The sequence below is a fragment of the Oryza sativa genome, chromosome 3 (genome assembly GCF_034140825.1).
Source record: "Oryza sativa Japonica Group chromosome 3, ASM3414082v1".
NCBI lineage: Eukaryota > Viridiplantae > Streptophyta > Magnoliopsida > Poales > Poaceae > Oryza > Oryza sativa.
This window is the reverse complement of record NC_089037.1, coordinates 16,898,215-16,915,459: the sequence shown is the minus strand read 5'-3', so window position 1 is coordinate 16,915,459 and position 17,245 is coordinate 16,898,215. Positions and strand designations below refer to the sequence as shown.

Here is a 17,245-nt window from a genome sequence, read left to right as displayed (position 1 = left end):
CACATAAATTTTAGCTAGCACCCCTTAGCAAATGTTGCCTTCTGTTTGTGCTACAGAATTGCCGCAGGAACAACATACATCGATGTCAGGGCGGGACAAGTGCAAGTAGGTCGAGTAGAAATCCCCGGTCACAAAATATATGGCCTACCACAGTGCAAGTTATAAGAGAGGTTGACGCTAGTGGTAGGCCCACGGCGCCCAGGACTGTCATTGGAAGATGGTCTAACTGCTGCGGGCTGGCGGCACGTGAGAACTTCGGGATCCTCCATAAAGATATCGGCAAGGTCACAGAAGCCGAGAAAGAGCGAGCTTGGACGGCAATGGAGAAATGGTTCACATTTCCAGCTGAAGCAAAGGATAGGCTCAAGCGGAAGGCATTCCATAAGATGGGTAAAGCTTGGAAGAATTGGAAGTCGAAGCTCTTCACCGAGTTTGTCAACCCGCCCGGCAATCATACGCCATTCGATGAATACCCTCAAATAACCGAGGCGGTGTGGGAGGAATTCTGCTCTCTCAAGAACACCCAAGAGTTTAGGGAATCAAGCGAGGCACATCGCCAACTGCAGCAGCGGAATGAGCACCCACATCGGCTGGGCACCGCAGGGTACATCGGCAAGGAGGCAATATGGGCCCAAGAAGATGCAGCCGCTGTAGCAGCGAATGTCCCTGCCCCATTTTCAGACATCCCTAAACAAAGAGCTCGCAACTGGGCGCGGGCAAGGGGTAAGGTCAACCCGGATGGCTCTGTCACATTTGAGAACAAAAGTGATGCCGTCGTCTATCAGGAACTGGTGAGTTCACTACTTAACCTAACTAATTTCCATTCGTATAAATTAGAAGTTTATATAAACGACTCCTTTTTTTCTAGTTGGGCTTGGTTGCTGAACAAGCTTCACAAAGCGAGGTTGAGTCCGCGCCGAAGAGGCGCGAAGATGACATCCTCGCAAAGGCGCTCGGAACCAAAGAACATCCTGGCCGGACTAGGGGAATTGGTAGCGATGTGCCCTGGAAGCATGGACTCCCGCAGTACAGCTCCCAATACAGGAAACGGAAAGTCTCCAAGGAAGAGAGGGACGCTCGTTTGAAGGCCGAACTTAAGGTTGAGGTCATCCAAGAAATAGAAGCTAGCATGAACGCTAGGGTGGAAGAAAGGGTTAACAAGGTCCTCGCCGACATGAATATACCCCGAGGCACAACACCTGTTGTGCATCCAACTCCTCGTGCACAATACGACGCGAGTCCGTCACAGCATAGGAGTAGTTGTGCATCCACAGAGGTGCCGGCCCCTAGTCTCCCGGTCGCACCACTAGCTGCAGTAGACCACATAGAGGTAATTGATGTTATCCAATCCATATCTAATAAAAAAAATCTTTACACGTTCCAATATTAAATTCAGACTTTCACATATGCAGGGCGTAGCACAGAGTGTCCTACTGGCGAGGATCCACCCAACTTTCGCTCCCGAAGTCGCTGAGGGCATGGCTTTCAAGCCCTCGGTTACAGACAAGGTCCACGGCGCAGACCTGCTAGCTGGGTATGCCAAGGTGTCCATCGATACAGTAAAGGACACCTGGTCTGGCTATCCGCTGCCCGTGCCCCCCAATGATGAAATCATGACTTTGGGCGATGCGCGCAAAACGTTCATACAATGGCCCAAAGAAGACATAGTTGTGAAGATGACTCCTCATCCAAGTCGACCGACGGAGCTTACACCTCCCAAGTCTAAGCTATCAATTGAGGCTCCCCGTGGACCGGCATTGTCAGTACCTCATTCTCCTGGTGGAGCTGATATGGACTTGGCAGATATAGCTCAAAGCTTGGCTCCAATAAAGACCACAAGAAATGCCGATAGCTCCCCACCACTTGTCAAAGGCAAGAAGCGTGAACGCGGCAAGGGGAAGGTCGGGGAGTTGGCGCCGGAGCCAAAAAGGGGCAAGGCTGCGACGTCGATGCCGCTGAGCAAAGCGGGGAAGGTTGTGAGGGCGCCAGCCCAATTTGAGCTAGGCATGCCATTGGTGGAGGACAATGTGTTAGCCGTGATGGGTATTGCTTGCCGAGAGCTACATAAGCAATACATGGAGCTAAGCAATGCCAAGCGGAAAATGAGGGAGTCATCCATAGTTGGACATCACGACCACCAACCGTTCCTATCGTCGCCTGCCTATATAACTATAGGCTTTGATGACCTCTTCGACCTTTTCAGGATCCGGAAGTTGAACACTGGTCTTCTAAAATGCTACACCTCGTAAGTGCATACCTTCTATACTTGTGATATGATTGGACTATATCTCCTAATTAAATTAGTTCTAATACGTAAATGTTTTAAGGTTGTGTTGGATCGAGAGTCGTCGCCTTGGTAATTAGGTTGGGTTCCTTGATCCATCCATGGTGAACGAGGTTAATTTACAACAGAGCTTCACTGAGGTGATTGACTATGTCAACCGGTGTTTATGGGCCCATCAAGACAAGGAGTACATCATGTGCGCACACAACCAAGAGTAAGAGGCCAATACCCTTCGTGTATACTATTTTTGAAGTTAAGGTTCTTAGTACTAACGCTACATAACCACTGCACAGGCAACATTGGATTCTCCTAGTCATCGTACCTAAGTGGAGTAGGGTTACCTACCTTAACTCCAATAAGTCCAAAGATTATGATTTCACTGAAATCACCAAGGCCTTAAATATGGCTTGGGGCCCATATGTGGAAAAGGGTGGTAGGCACAAGGAGGGCAAGGACGAACTTTACCATGACACCAAGTTCGCATGCGCACAACAGATCGGAGACCAATGTGGTTTCCACGTGTGCCACAACATGTCAACACTTCTAAGAGAGGTGAAAGATTTCGACCCTAAGGTTGTTGCTAATGGCGAATAAGCTCATTTCAATACCAACATTGCTATTCAAAACGTGCTAACATCTTGTTTATTAAACAGAAAGGTAGAGTTGGCCTCAAGATCTCACCCATCAACCCCCCGCTATCAGAGGCGAAGTGTGCGCCTTCATTCTGGCAGAAATAATGAACAAGAAAGCACGTTTTCACGTCAAATAGACTCATGAACTTGGCTAGATAATTTATTGTGATGTAAAAAAGATGTTTTCATAATTTCTTGTGATGTAAAATAATATGTTTTTATGGAGTGCAATGTAATTTACTTTCATATGTGCAATATTTATGGTAGTTTACTAAAGTGTCATCAAATTTGATCAACTACTATTTACGTTGTACTATTCCTCTGTTTTCTCCTTTTTTTTTCCTTATTGACAGGTTGTGGAGGTTCACAACGAACAAAATACAAGAAATTTTGGTAATCATTTGAGGACTTTCATGGGGTATGAATTGTGTGCTATAATAAATTAAATTGTTGCATATGTGATGTTGTAAATTGTTGCTTTGTGATGGATCTGTGATATGTGATGCATCTGTGATGTTGGGCAGTTGGGGAATATGTGATATGGAGGGGGGTGACTGGCACCTGTGATGTTTCTGTTTTTCAGAGGGCATGGCTAGCAATTCCTGAGGCTAGCCAATATTTAGCATTTTTTTTTCTAGAATTAACTCATCAGTGACGGTTCGGAAGAAAAATCCGTCACAGGTAACCTTACCTGTGACGGACTCGCAAAAGTCGGACCGTCACAGGTGACCCACCTGTGACGGGCCTTTACTTTCGGGCCCGTCACAGGTGGGTCACCCTGTGACGGCTACTATATACCGGAGATCATCACCTCTAACGGGCCTTTATTTAGGGGCCCGTCAGAGATGAGACACCTGTGACGGGTCCTAACTGGCCCTAGGCTAGCTGAGACCAACATCTCTGACGGCCTTCTATTAACTTGCCCATCAGAGGTGGATAACACCACTGACGGCCGGCCACCCGTCAAAGGTGACTGGACTCACCAGTGACAACTGATCACTGACCAAGCCCAAAGCAGTCAAAGGTGAGGGTTTGGTCCCTTCACAGGTGACCTTGACCAGTGTAGTGTTCTATTATTATGACCTTATCCATCTCCCATTTGTACTGGATCGGATGAGGAGGTCGGTCTCTCATCAAGACTTGATGGATGGTAGCTAGTAATGGTAGCTCACATGCATATATGGGAGAGACCGGAGAACTATGGAATGTGCACGCATGCATGAGTACGTCAATATAGTCTTCGTCGTCGTCGAGCTTCCTCTCATCTTAAACCCGGCCAGCCTGCAAGGTAGTGATGAACAAGCTAGTGATGAACTGTTTACTACTCCCTCCGCCTTAAAATAACTCAATCTAGAATGGATCAGATATTCTAGGACAACGAATCTGAAAAAGGCTTTTCCATATTCGTTGTCTTGGACAAGATGTTATATCCTATATTGATTTATTTTAAGACGAAGGGAGTAAGCTCCGTACGTCGTACACTCGTGCTTCACGTGTGGCGTACAGCTGGTCACCGTAACTCCGTAAGTACAGTTGCTAGTTAAATCAGCCAGTACTCTCATTGGGCCTTATTTACCAACGGACGGCACTAGGAGAAAAGAGTATCAATTAATAGGACAAGCAATCAGGAAATACCAACAAATTAAAGCTATCCGTTAGAGATCATAATTTAGGGAGCATATTGTTTGTCAGCAACCACCTGACCAGGAATATCATGTGTCAGTAATACCGATATATTAAAAAATAATTAATAAGCTGTAACTGATAAATAATTTTCTAATCTAAACCATTATGATTATTATAGCTCAGACCATATTTGATTTTTTTTTTGGATTATTGAGGCAGATTATTTTTTATCAATGCAAAACATTAATATTTTGAGAAATAAACTTCATAGATAGCATAGAATAAGTGCTCTAAATAATATGGTTGACGAATTTTTTTTTTTTAGAATTCGTATTTTCGTGAAGCAAAATAATTTTCGCTGAAAAGAACTAGTTTCAGATTTTACCTCGACTCTCGTTAGCACGCTTTTCAAATTATGGTATGTTTCGTGTAAAAACTTTCTATATAGAAGTTATTTTTAAAATATCAAATATATCAATTTGTAAAGTTTGTAATAATTAAAACTTAATTAATCATGTGTTAATAACTTTCTCGTTTTACGTCAACTTAATCTTCATCCTCATATTAGTTTCAAACACCATCAATCATCTTAATATGATGCTGGGAGAGGCAAAGCGTAGGAATCTAATGTGCAAGACCGGACAAAGCATGCAGTAAGTGGGAATACAGTACTGTCCATCAGCATCCGCAGCCTTAAGGCCCATAGTTGGATATGAATTGCCAAAAAAAGAAATTGCTAGATTACCGTCGACAGATAACAGGGAAGAAAACTTTTAATTTTTAGGTCATCGGATATAGACATCAAGATTCATGCTATCAGCATAAGGCATGAATGCGTCGTTTGTACTGGTGGTTTTCTAACAATCACATACCACTTGCGTAATAGTTATATTGTAAATGTATAGTAATTACAATGCAATTATACTATATTTATATTATACTTATATATATAATTTTTTTCTAAAAAAATTCAATGTTATATAGGTACTCTCATAGAGTGTAAGATACTGTTGGGAGAAAACTTTAGATTTTTGACCGTGGATATATATGCATCAAAATTTGTGGTATCAGTAGAGAGGAAAAGAGATCGTGTGATTTTATGAGTCTTGATAAAAGATAGTATGTCACGTCTGGAATTTCTATCTAAAATTACAAACGCTTACACGTGTGTAACGTCCTCATCCAGGAACCAGCCGAGGCACACAATAACAAATTGATAATAGAGTGCTGTCAAACATCTAATTAATACTCGCAAAACATTAAATTATTACATAGGTAGATAGTTCCTCTCAAAAGAATAAAATTCTACGCAGCGGAAAAATAAAAGACTAAGAAGCTATGGCGACTCCACTCCACAAGCATCTTGACCATAACACAGCCTAATCCTCCTGAGCATCACCTTCACTAAAGTACTCCTCCTCTGGTGAATGAATATTGCAAGATGAGCATATGACATACTCAACAAGCCACACAGTAAATATGCAAGTGTACAGGATAACAAAGGATGGCATAATATAGTTCATTTGCATAAACAGCATTTAATAAACATTTGAGAGAATAGTAAAACAGTTGTATAACTTAAACAATATTAAATACACACTATACAACACACCCGTTGTTGCATAGGCCCAACCAAATCTGAACAACCAACCCCGGTAGTACAGATCAAACCTCCAAACCAGGAATTATCCATTCCAAACCAGGAGACAAATTAATTATCACACTATTATCATTAATGAGTAGTGTGAAACTAATCACGAAAAATATTGTTCAACCCGTCCATGACCGCGAGCACGGCTATTCGAATAGTTTAACTCTGATCAGAGATGTACCACTGTACTCACAAGACACAGCTCTACAACATGTCACCATGCGCCTCAATACCACCACGGTATCTCGGAAAGGAACTGTGACAATACCTCTCGCACAACATAACTCACCACAGCGCACCATTCCTGGATCATAATCACCCCTTCAACAACCTTAGGCATGGACTCCCCAGCGAACCCCACAGACTTCTCACCTCTTCACAGTCAGGCACTCCATAATGAGCTATAATGTATAAAAGGTAAAGCCGTTGCCAACGCTGGCTTGTGGTTGGCACGATAAATGTTTCACAACAGTAGCTCATGAACCGGTCCTTAATTGTCATGAGCACGACCATCAAAACCACATGCTCACAACCCACCATTAATCAGGTTTTTTAATTGGCAAATTAATAAATAACCAATCATGATTAACCATTGTGGGCTACCATTAAGAATATAACATTAAGTGATAGTGAAACATAATTACTCCCATTAATGAGCTATTGTTTCTAAGCATCTATTATAAGCATATAGCTGAACCAAACCAATATATAAGGTTCAAAGTAATCAAATTATAACCCATAGGAAAATAAAGTCATCTTCGGCCATAATTAATTGGGAAAGGCTCACCACTCGATGACATTCAAAAAATAATGCATTAGTTGAAATAAAACAATAGCTTTAAACGGGTTCAACATGCTCAAATGGTTGTTTGGGATCTATGTGATTTGCCTTGAACTTCTTCAAATACTTCTGAACCTTCCTCAACGAAGACGCTCTCCTCCGGAACGTCGGAAACTAAAGCAATTCAACAAAATCAACAAAACAACACAAAAACAAGCATAAACAGTACATGTGGACATTTTTAACATGTACATCTTGATTTTAGATGAATTTAGAAACTTGAAACACTCGAAGAATCTGAGTTACGATGATTTAGTTATGATTTTTCTAAGTTTAATCAGTTTTTCATCTAATACCGAAAACTATTACGATTTTGTTGACGACCAAATTTGGTAGCTCCATGAGTTGGATTCAAAGCTGGAAACGAAGCCGATTTTGGAAAAAATCCTGTTCGGGAAGGGAAAATAAAAGCCAACTACGAACAGCATCGGCTGCCGCTCAAATCGGCTACGTTGATATCGGCTGCAACATATCGGCTATGTTGATATCCGCTCAAAGAGTTTATCTTCCTCCTTGATTCTAAATCGTCTAGATCTGCCCCTTATATCAAGATCTCATCCTTTTGAAGTAGATCAAGCTCCCTAGTCTCTAGATTGGGTCAAGCTTCATATATTTCATTTGCGCTGGTATCTTGGTATAAGGCGGTATCGGAGTATTAGCCGATATAGGTTGGGTTTGCTCCATCGGCTATGCTATGAGCACGCATAATCTCTTCTTTGGAGCATGTTTAGATATGGAGCGATTTATACTGTTTCGGTGCCACCACCGATCTATCCCAGTCGTCTCGATCTAAGCATGCCCCATCTAATGGATTACGTATCGCTGATATCTACAGCCGATCGAGTACACCGAACAATCTCCAAGTTTTTGCTTGCCTATGCCGATCCGACTTAAGTTGCATCGGCGTGGCCCCCAACAAGACAGGCTTGGAGCATGTTTAGATGGTTTGATCCTGTAATCAACAAGACAGGAAACAGCAAAGAGTTAAATCCATCAACGATAGCCGATCGACATTTATTTTGGAGATGGAAAAAGGGCTTTATGACATCGGCATGACATCATCGCCGACACACACTGGACCATGAGGTCGCCAGCACTAGAAGGCTCGGCTCGGCTCGGCCTTCCGAGGCATCAACGCGAAGAGGACGACGAGACGAACTCACCGGTACACGAAACGACGATGGACAATGACCAGCAGCGAGCTCCGGCGGGCTTCGGCTCGGCTCAACGTCAGCGGCGGCGCTCCGGCAGGCTTCGACGGTGGCGAAAGGGTGGATGGTTTGCGGCTGCGCACGGCGAAACCGGCGGTGGCGACGGCAAGCAGCGGCGCAAGGCGGCTGAGCCGACAGCGGTGTCGGCAGCGCTAGGGCAACGCGACGGCGACGCTACAGGCAACGCGGAGCTTGGGACTTGAGGGAAAAGGTAGAGGGCGGCTAGGGGATGCTTTATATAGGCACGAGGAAAGGAGATCGATCCCCAAACGAGAAGAATCGAAGTCGGAAAATCCTAGTGTTAGGTGGAGAGATAAACTCGAAAACAAGTTTGATTCAGTTGAAATACGAAATAATCAGCTCCGATTTTTGGGGGGCAAAGATAGAGGACGTTGAGGGGATAAAAACCCCTCAATCAATCAGACTCGGGGATGACCGGAGGCGGCAAAAACAGCGGGGAGGCACAGCAGCTTGGACTCGGCCGGCGGTTGGAGGTTGAACAAGGGCCTGACATGTCGGCGAGAGGGAGGAGAGAGGAGGCGGGCAGCTCAGCTGGGCCAGCTTGGGCTACTCGGCCGCGCGCAAGGGGAGGAAGGGTTGGGCCAGAAACGGACCAACGGCTTAGGGGAGGATTTTAAAAAACTTTTCCAATTAAAATAATTCATTAAATGATGTTCATTTATGAAAAATACTTCACTTTCTCAAATAATTCCTAGAAAAATCCAGAAATTAGATAAACAATTAAAGTATTTAATGAAATTTTATCTAGCTCAGTTTTATGTCGCAATTTTTCCTAGCTTTTATTAGGGTTTACCTTGTAGGCTTTTAAATTATTCTAAGAAACGTATTAAAGAATGAATTATTACATTAAGCGATTTTTTAGAGTGTGACATAGTAGCTATGTGCTACAATACATGAGAGGAGGAAAGGGAGAGAACAATAAGAGCTCTTGCATGCGCATGCAACGATGGGGGTATTGAGTGTAACATGAAAGGGGTAAGCAGGTGCCCGAATTGAATAAATCGGTGTTCGATTTTCTGGGAGGTCTACTTATTCCTACAAAGTACGTCCTTATTTTTGCATGCCATCCAAAAATATCATTAAATTTGTAAAACAAATTTAACAAGATATATCGATACATATCACTTCACAAAGATGAAAAAAAACTGAAATTCAATTTATATAAGTAAAAGAAAAAATAATAATTTTTATTTTGAATAGAACGCGTAATTCACATATTGATATATCTTACTAAATATTTTATACTTTTTAGATGACATGAGAGCATATCTTACTATGGACAAAAATCCATCTCCCTATCCCATAAAAGCTACTCCCTCCGTCCCTAATATAAGGGATTTTAACATTTTGCTTATACTGTTTGATTATTCGTCTTATTCAAAAAAAATTTGGAATTATTATTTTTTTGACTTTCTTTATTATCCAAAATACTTTAAGCACAACTTTTCGTTTTTTATATTTGCACAAAATTTTTAAATAAAACGAGTGGTCAAACAGTACCAGCAAAATATCAAAATTTCTTAGATTAAGGGACGAAGGGAGTAGTAGCGATTAAGGTACAATACGATATGAATTCTTATTCAATTAACTAGAGAATTAACCGATACAACTGGAAAATTAATATTAGGATGAAGAGGACGCAACTAACGTAGCCAAGAGCCTAAGACCGCGAGTATGAGCTACACACATTTGCAATCAGATGCAATAATGCATGCTCGTAAGCATGGCATGGCCGCGTACGTAGCTAGCGCTTATTATCCGAGATGAAGACGAGCAAGCTAAGCTAGCTAGGTGGAGGTGGAGGTGGAGGTGGAGGTGGCGGCGGCGACGCTGGCGAAGATCTTGTCGATGGCCTGCAGCGCCTGGATGGCCGACCTGACGTAGAACGCGATCTGCCCGGCGACGGGCGCCAGCGGGTTGGCGGCGACCTCCTGCCTCACGTCCTCCTCCGCCGACGGCAGCGCCGCGCCGCCGGGGTCCTCGTCGAACCGCCACGCCTGCTCCAGGTACGCGTCCATCCGCGGCGTCGCGAAGAGCCGCACGCCCTCCGCGTCGCCGCGGGCGGCGAACCGCTGCCGGTCGTGGGACGCTAGCGACGACACGGCGTACGCCCGCCCCGCCCGCTCGTACGCCTCCTGCGTCTCCATCAGCCGCAGAAGCTGCAGGAGCTCCTCCCGGAGCATGTCCACCATCGGGTTCGCCTGGTCCAGTACGTCCTCCAGCGCGTTCTGCGCCTCCACCAGCCTCGTCCTCGCGCGCTCCAGCTCCTTCCCGTCCGCCATGCTCCGCGCCTCCCGGATCGACTCCGCGTGCCGCCGCCGCGCCATCTCCGTCTCCACCTCCGGCTTCCTCGCCGGCGCCTCCTCGCTCGGCTCCGGCGCGCTCCCGCTGCGGCGGATGCTCACCGGGTCAGGGTTGGACGCCACCGTCGCGCCCTGGAGGCTGTACCTGAACTGGGCCTCCACCACCTCCGCGTCGTACGGCGGGAAGGCGGTGCTGTCCTCCAGCGCGAGGTAGACGAGCACCCTGCGCACCTCCGCGCTGTACAGCGTCCCGAACTGGACGGTCACGGACGACCCGTCGGCGGCGGCCGCCTGCGGGTACGTGCCGGCGTCCACCTTCTTGATGGCGGCCTCGCCATCGACCCGCGTCACCGTCAGCTCCAGGTCCTGCGCGATGATGGTGAGGAGGCCGCCGAGGAGCTGCGAGAAGGGCGCGGTGAGGTTGACGCCGTCGGCGACGTAGTGGAACATCCCCTCCCGGCTCTTCCCGGCGATCGCCTGGAGCACGGCGGGGTCGTGGTCGGCGCCGAGGCCGAAGGTGTGGACGGGCACGCCGCCGGGGTCCAGCCGCGTCGCGTCGCCCCGGTTCTGCTGCCCGTCGGACATGAGCATGACGTTCACCGCGCGGCCGGCGGTGAGGCGGCGGCCGGCGGCGACGGCGAGGCCGATCTCGAGGCCCGCCCTGATGTTGGTGTTGCCGTCGGCGGCGAGGCCGTCGACGAGGGCCCCAAGGTCGGCCCGCGCGGCGTCGCCGGCGACGAAGCGGAGCGGGCAGAGGCGGGCGGCGTCGTTGGAGAAGGTGACGATGGAGAGGCGGTCCACGTCGGCGAGCTTGCGGATGACGAAGAGCAGGGCGGCCTTCATCCTGTCGAGCTTGTTGCCGGCCATGCTGGTGCTGACGTCGAGGACGGCGATGAGGTCCAGGGCGGCGCGGGAGGTGGCGGAGGAGGTGCCCTTGAGCTCGAGGAGCACCTCCTGGTCGTTGGGGTCGAGGGGCGCCTCGGCGTTGTGGTACTTGGTCAGCTCCACTTGCCCCACCGGCACGCCGGTAATTCCCGGCGGCCTGGTCGTCGTCCCGCCATTGTTGTTCGCCACCGGAGCGCTTTGCTCGTCGTCGTTGAACGCCATAGCTCTAGCTCGCTTGCTTTGTCATCATAGCAGCTACCCCCTGCTCCTATATATACACAACAAATTTGCTCCGATCTAGCCAAAAAAAAATATCTTAAGGAACGGGTACCTTGTAGTACTAAATAATTTTCAATCGTTGGATCTAGCTGGACAGGATATATATTGTTAGATGCAATGATTAGAAACGATTTGGTACCGTAAGGTACTAGTACCTGAGATACTTAATGTTGGACCAGAGCAAATCTCATATACACAAATAAAGGTTTTCCAAAATAGTTCAGAATGCAATTTCCTAAACTTTAGGAATTTGGGGGAAAAAATTGGTGCAGCCCGGCTATAGACGGCCTCCCATACAGCATCCTTCTGCAAGGGTGCACTAGGTTGGATACTTTGTGTAGAATGATGCTTGTAACGTTTGGGCGCGCGTCCCTTCTCCCAGCGAGAAGTTGCAAACTTGGAATTGGGAGAGCTCAGTAGTTTCACTTTGGGTTACATTTTTGGGTGAATTTCACTTTTGACCGTGCTTTAACCAATAATTTTACTTCAAAGCTCGAACAAGGTATTTTTAACCTCCATATAGTATTTTGGATTACCCTCAATTCTTTTATCGATCTACGTTCAACTTTCATGTGTTAGAGAAATACGCTACATACAAAAGCGGGAGTTCAGTGATGAGTAGGACCTGACATAGTCAAGATCGTTCATATGCTTAAGACAAGAGTCGGAATGGTACATTCAAAGTTCAACAAAGCTAAGATTCGATCGGTACAAAGTGAAACCATTGGTTAAATGATGGTTTAAAATGAAACAACAGTAATAAAAATGTGACCTAAAGTAAAAAATTATTTATTTTTTCCATAAATTTGATCCCTAATAGGGTACTCTTTCAGAAAAAAAAAACATTTTTCTCAGAAAATTTGACTAAAATGTAATCAAATCAATACAAATTTAAACGTTTTTAAATTGGAAATTCTGCCTTCTCTCCTTACCACTAAAATAAATTTGATTTCAAGATATAGAACTGTCTAGTCAATCGGAATTAATGATAAACTTTACCTTCAAAACTTGGAGAGAAACAACACAACATGAACTTTACCTTCGAAGCTTGAGAGAAACAACACAACACCTGTTCCATCCCGTCGAGTAATAGTTTCCCGACAGAATTTTTACACTAACGATTTTTCCTAGCCCCTACTTCTTCCACAGACATTCTTGATAGATAGTAAATTTTTTATAGGGTTGACTGAACAAAGATGACTACTGAAATAAGTATTTATAGGTGGTCACAGGGTGACGCCGATCGATGAAGAGATTATAACGCACCTAGTCACATAATTATATACTATTAATTCATGATAGGATAGCTATGGTGTTTAGTCAAATACTATGGGGGTGTTTGGGAACTAGGGACTAAATTTAGTCCCTCTCATAAAAGCATAAGAGGGACTAAAGTTTAGCCCCACTTTAGTCCCTCCAACCAAACACCACCTATAATTTAGTGTATAGACCTTATTAGCACAACACTCCAACTCTAACATTTTTTTGAGCTTGGTGTCTATAACCGTAAAACTTCTCAGTGTGCACATTTTATCATTTTTCGCATACTATATTTGAAAATTCTACGTAAATTGAGGAGTTACATGATATAATAATTTAATAGATAGGCCAATATGGTTGGTGACTTGGTGCATCCTGTCAGATAAAGTTTTTCCTAATAGATTTTTATATCAATAATTAAACTACTACCTCTGTTTCAAAATATAATAAATTTTAAATACATATATATACAAGGCCAATATGTAGTATTATTTGTAAGATCTGATTTGGCAGGATGGTTAACTCACCTTAATAACCACAAATAACGTACATCTTGGGATATCTATGCAATTGCCAACGGTCAGCCCCTTCCAAATAGGAGTAGGAGAGAGTACTCTATATATTGCCGGCGGCAGACCGATTGTCAGGGAATTTCATAAAAATCCAACAGCAGTCTGGCAACTCTAGTTATGATCGACACTGTAGTGCGTCACGTAGCACGGCCCTACGAATTAACGTGAATTAATCAACATTGAATTGTTACAGCAATTGCCAGCTATATCCACACATGCAGTCACATGGGCTGACCTATATATACCAATTAATATATAACCTCTGTTATTGATTGAACTGCATTGGTACCGCGCAAATGACTTTATTCCAAATATTTCATACGTTTTTTTTATATAGTGCTTGAAAATACTTTTTATATATTGGATTTGTGTTATTCTGTGTTTCCATATTTATGTTATTTAGAAACTAATTCGTCATGAACTCCAATTTGTAGTTAATCTGAATTTCTATATTTTGTGATGTAGAATTGAATTATTATTAAATCATTCTCAAACTTAAAATATGACTCACATTAGGGGAAAAAGAGATAAAACAAACATATGTGAGAAAATTGTCCGGAATGCCGGCCTTTTATACTCCCTCCGTTTTTTAATAGGTGACGCCGTTGATTTTTTCTCACATGTTTAACCATTCGTCTTATTCAAAAAATTTACGTAATTATAATTTATTTTGTTATAAGTTGTTTTATCACTCATAGTACTTTAAGTGTGATTTATATCATATACATTTGCATAAAATTTTTGAATAAGACGAATGGTCAAACATGTGAGAAAAAATTAACGGCGTCATCTATTTAAAAAACGGAGGTAGTACTATTTAGCAAATAAACACCAATCCAAACACTTCACTACTACTGGTTTATTTATAATTGTTATGAATAACATTCATTGTTGTTTAATTAAAAAACTATCATCGATAAATATCGTCCAATAAGAAACTTGTTGAAGGCGGCTGGTCAAAAGATTATTGACTTCTACCTAATTCAGGTCCCGAGGTGTCCTACTGCGTGCTGTGCTAGGACGCAGACACGAAGTAGCACACGTGACCCTCGCGCTGGCTGTGCCCTCCGGCCGCTACTCCCAGCGCTTATCTATAACAGCAAGTTTTATATACTCCCTCCATTTCAAACTATTTGACACCGTTGACTTTTTAGCACATATTTGACCGTTCGTCTTATTAAAAATTTTTATGAAATATGTAAAATTATATGCCTACATAAAAATATAATTAGCAATGAATCAAATGATAGGAAAAGAATTAATAATTACTTAAATAAATTTTTTTAATAAGACGAACGGTCAAACATGTGTTAAAAAGTCAATGGCGTCAAATATTTCGAAACGGAGGGAGTAGTATATATATCATCCACTCATTAATTAAGAGGTAATATGTACAATATATTAGTTGTTACTAATACACAAATATCAACAATCTTCTTTTATTAGTTCACTCTCACACTATCCCACTCTCTTTGCACATTTTTAGGGTCCCTTTTATTTGGAGAAAAAACATGGAGGAATTTTGGAGGATTTTAATCCTATAGGGAAATTTCCAATAAAGGTTTTTGAAAGAAAGGATTGAATCTTGTGTTATCCTTTGAAATTCCTATCAAATGGACAATCCTATAGAGATTTGGAGGAAATTAGCGAGAGCTTCAACCTTTTGGAAACTTCCTTTTGAGTCTATCTCTCTCATCTCTATCTCTCACATCCGATTCATACGTTTTTCCTGCGGTCCAATCAAACGATCATTCCTGTGTTTTTCTTATATTTTGCAATCTTTTGTTTTGCACTTACATTTTTATTAGAATCCTGCGTTTTTTCTATTCCTTCATTTTTGCATTCCTGCGATTCAAAGGGACCATTAGAGTTTGTATAGAGGCTGCCCGACCTATACATACATAAGGGGTGACTCATCCTCTCTCTCCACACACTTTTCTCCTCCACCTCATCACTCAATGCTACGTGGCACTTTTAGTACTTGTTCTAATACTACCACTATTCTAACATTTAGTGTTCTTACAATAAAATAATAAATATATAAATAATTGAATCAAAGGAATAAAATATGATTTGTAAGTTCTAAAGCATTGGCGAGACGTGCACAATTGTGAGGGCCCGCGTGGGCTGTGTGGCCGGTGTGCGTGCCAAGGCACAGCTGCATGAAATAGGGATTTCGTGCGAGAAAGCTAATTAGCGCATACGCGCTACCTTCGTACCCGGCACCTAGTTAGGCCCACGAAGCCCACACGAGGGTGTACGGCAAAGAAAACAGGTTCGTAAAGAGAGTGATACGGAAGCGGAGAAGAATACGATGTTCTTTTTTCTCCCCTGAAAGTATATGCATGTCTCATCTGTGTCAACTCATTTGTTTTAGGGTGTATCAACTCAAATTTGAAAAAATGATTTGAATAAAATTTTCAACTAAATTTTTAAAACTTTCACTTTAACTTTCAAAACTTTCAACTCAAATTTTAAAAATTTTTATCTCAAAATTCAAAAATTTTCAACTCAGAATCCAAAACTACCATCTTAAAATTTTAAACTTTCAAGTCAAATTATGAAAACCTTCAATTCATGTTTGAAATTTTGATGTCTGAATTTTTCAACTTTTAACTCGATTGTTTATTAATTATTTTATTATAAAAATGCTTACGCTAAATCATTATTAGCGGCTTAACGCTAAGCGCTTTGGAGAGGCAGGCTACGTGTGGGGTGATGCGCGCCAACTTCGCTCCTAGCGCAGCCGCACACGATAGGATCCCCCCCACCCCTCCCCCCATCACCTCCTGTCCCCCTTTCCTCATCTCCTCCACTCCCATAAAATACTCCAGAAAAGGTGTGAGCATAGCAGCAGATGTAGCAAGCAGAACCACATACGATATCTGAATTGGGGTCAGGTGCAGTTATACTTGCAACTGCAAGATATAGATTCGTATTACCGAAATATATTATATCTCATAATAGATTTGTTTATTTTGGGATAAATAAAATATGTGCTATTTGGCGGCCCTCAAACACGATCCATACAATCTTATCACCTGCTCTTAGTGACTTCAATTAGACAAAGCAGAACAAACTTGCACTATAATTTACTCATTCGGAAAATTGCAAAAATCCATCATTTGCAGAGCTTGTCAAAAGAGAATCCATCATTTGAATAACATAATTTAGATATTTCAATCCCATGGATCCATGGATTCAAAACAAACTTGCAGTTGATCAAAAGAGTCCGTGTCTTTGCTCGTTTGATCTATGGCTAAGAAGCCGTGGAATAATGAACTAAAACAAAATTATAAGCGAAACTTTTATATTTTTATGTTTTTAACGGTTTAAAAGCTAATCTGAAAATAAACTATCATGAAAAAAACCTTAGAAATCCAAAGTGTAAATTTTGGCTGTGGCTGATAAGACCATTGTTTGAAATTTCGGAACGAATTACGGAAATTTCGCCCACCACCGAAATGCTCATATTTCGTCCAAAAGTTTCGGTTTTTTGCAACTTTTTGTTAATTTGGTCAAATTTTATTCAAATCCATTCAAAATCAGTCAAAATTTCAAAAAATTTCGTACGAAAAAAATCCTAAATTTCCGGAAATTTCGGAAATTTTGGTTCTTTCGCTCCCCTCCGAAATTTTGGGGCATTCCGAAATTTGAAACCCTGGATAAGACAATAACCG

The 17,245-nt window shown here is 42.9% G+C and overlaps 1 protein-coding gene across 1 annotated transcript; it reads right to left on the bottom strand.

Moving 5' to 3' along the window:
• Positions 1–9,817: 9,817 nt before the first annotated feature.
• Positions 9,818–11,699, bottom strand: LOC4333068 (E3 ubiquitin-protein ligase WAV3). The gene has a single exon (XM_015774750.3). It carries the CDS (start codon positions 11,674–11,676, stop codon positions 10,054–10,056), a length of 1,623 nt encoding a protein of 540 aa, XP_015630236.1. The 5' UTR covers positions 11,677–11,699; the 3' UTR covers positions 9,818–10,053.
• Between the last annotated feature and the right edge of the window lie 5,546 nt (positions 11,700–17,245).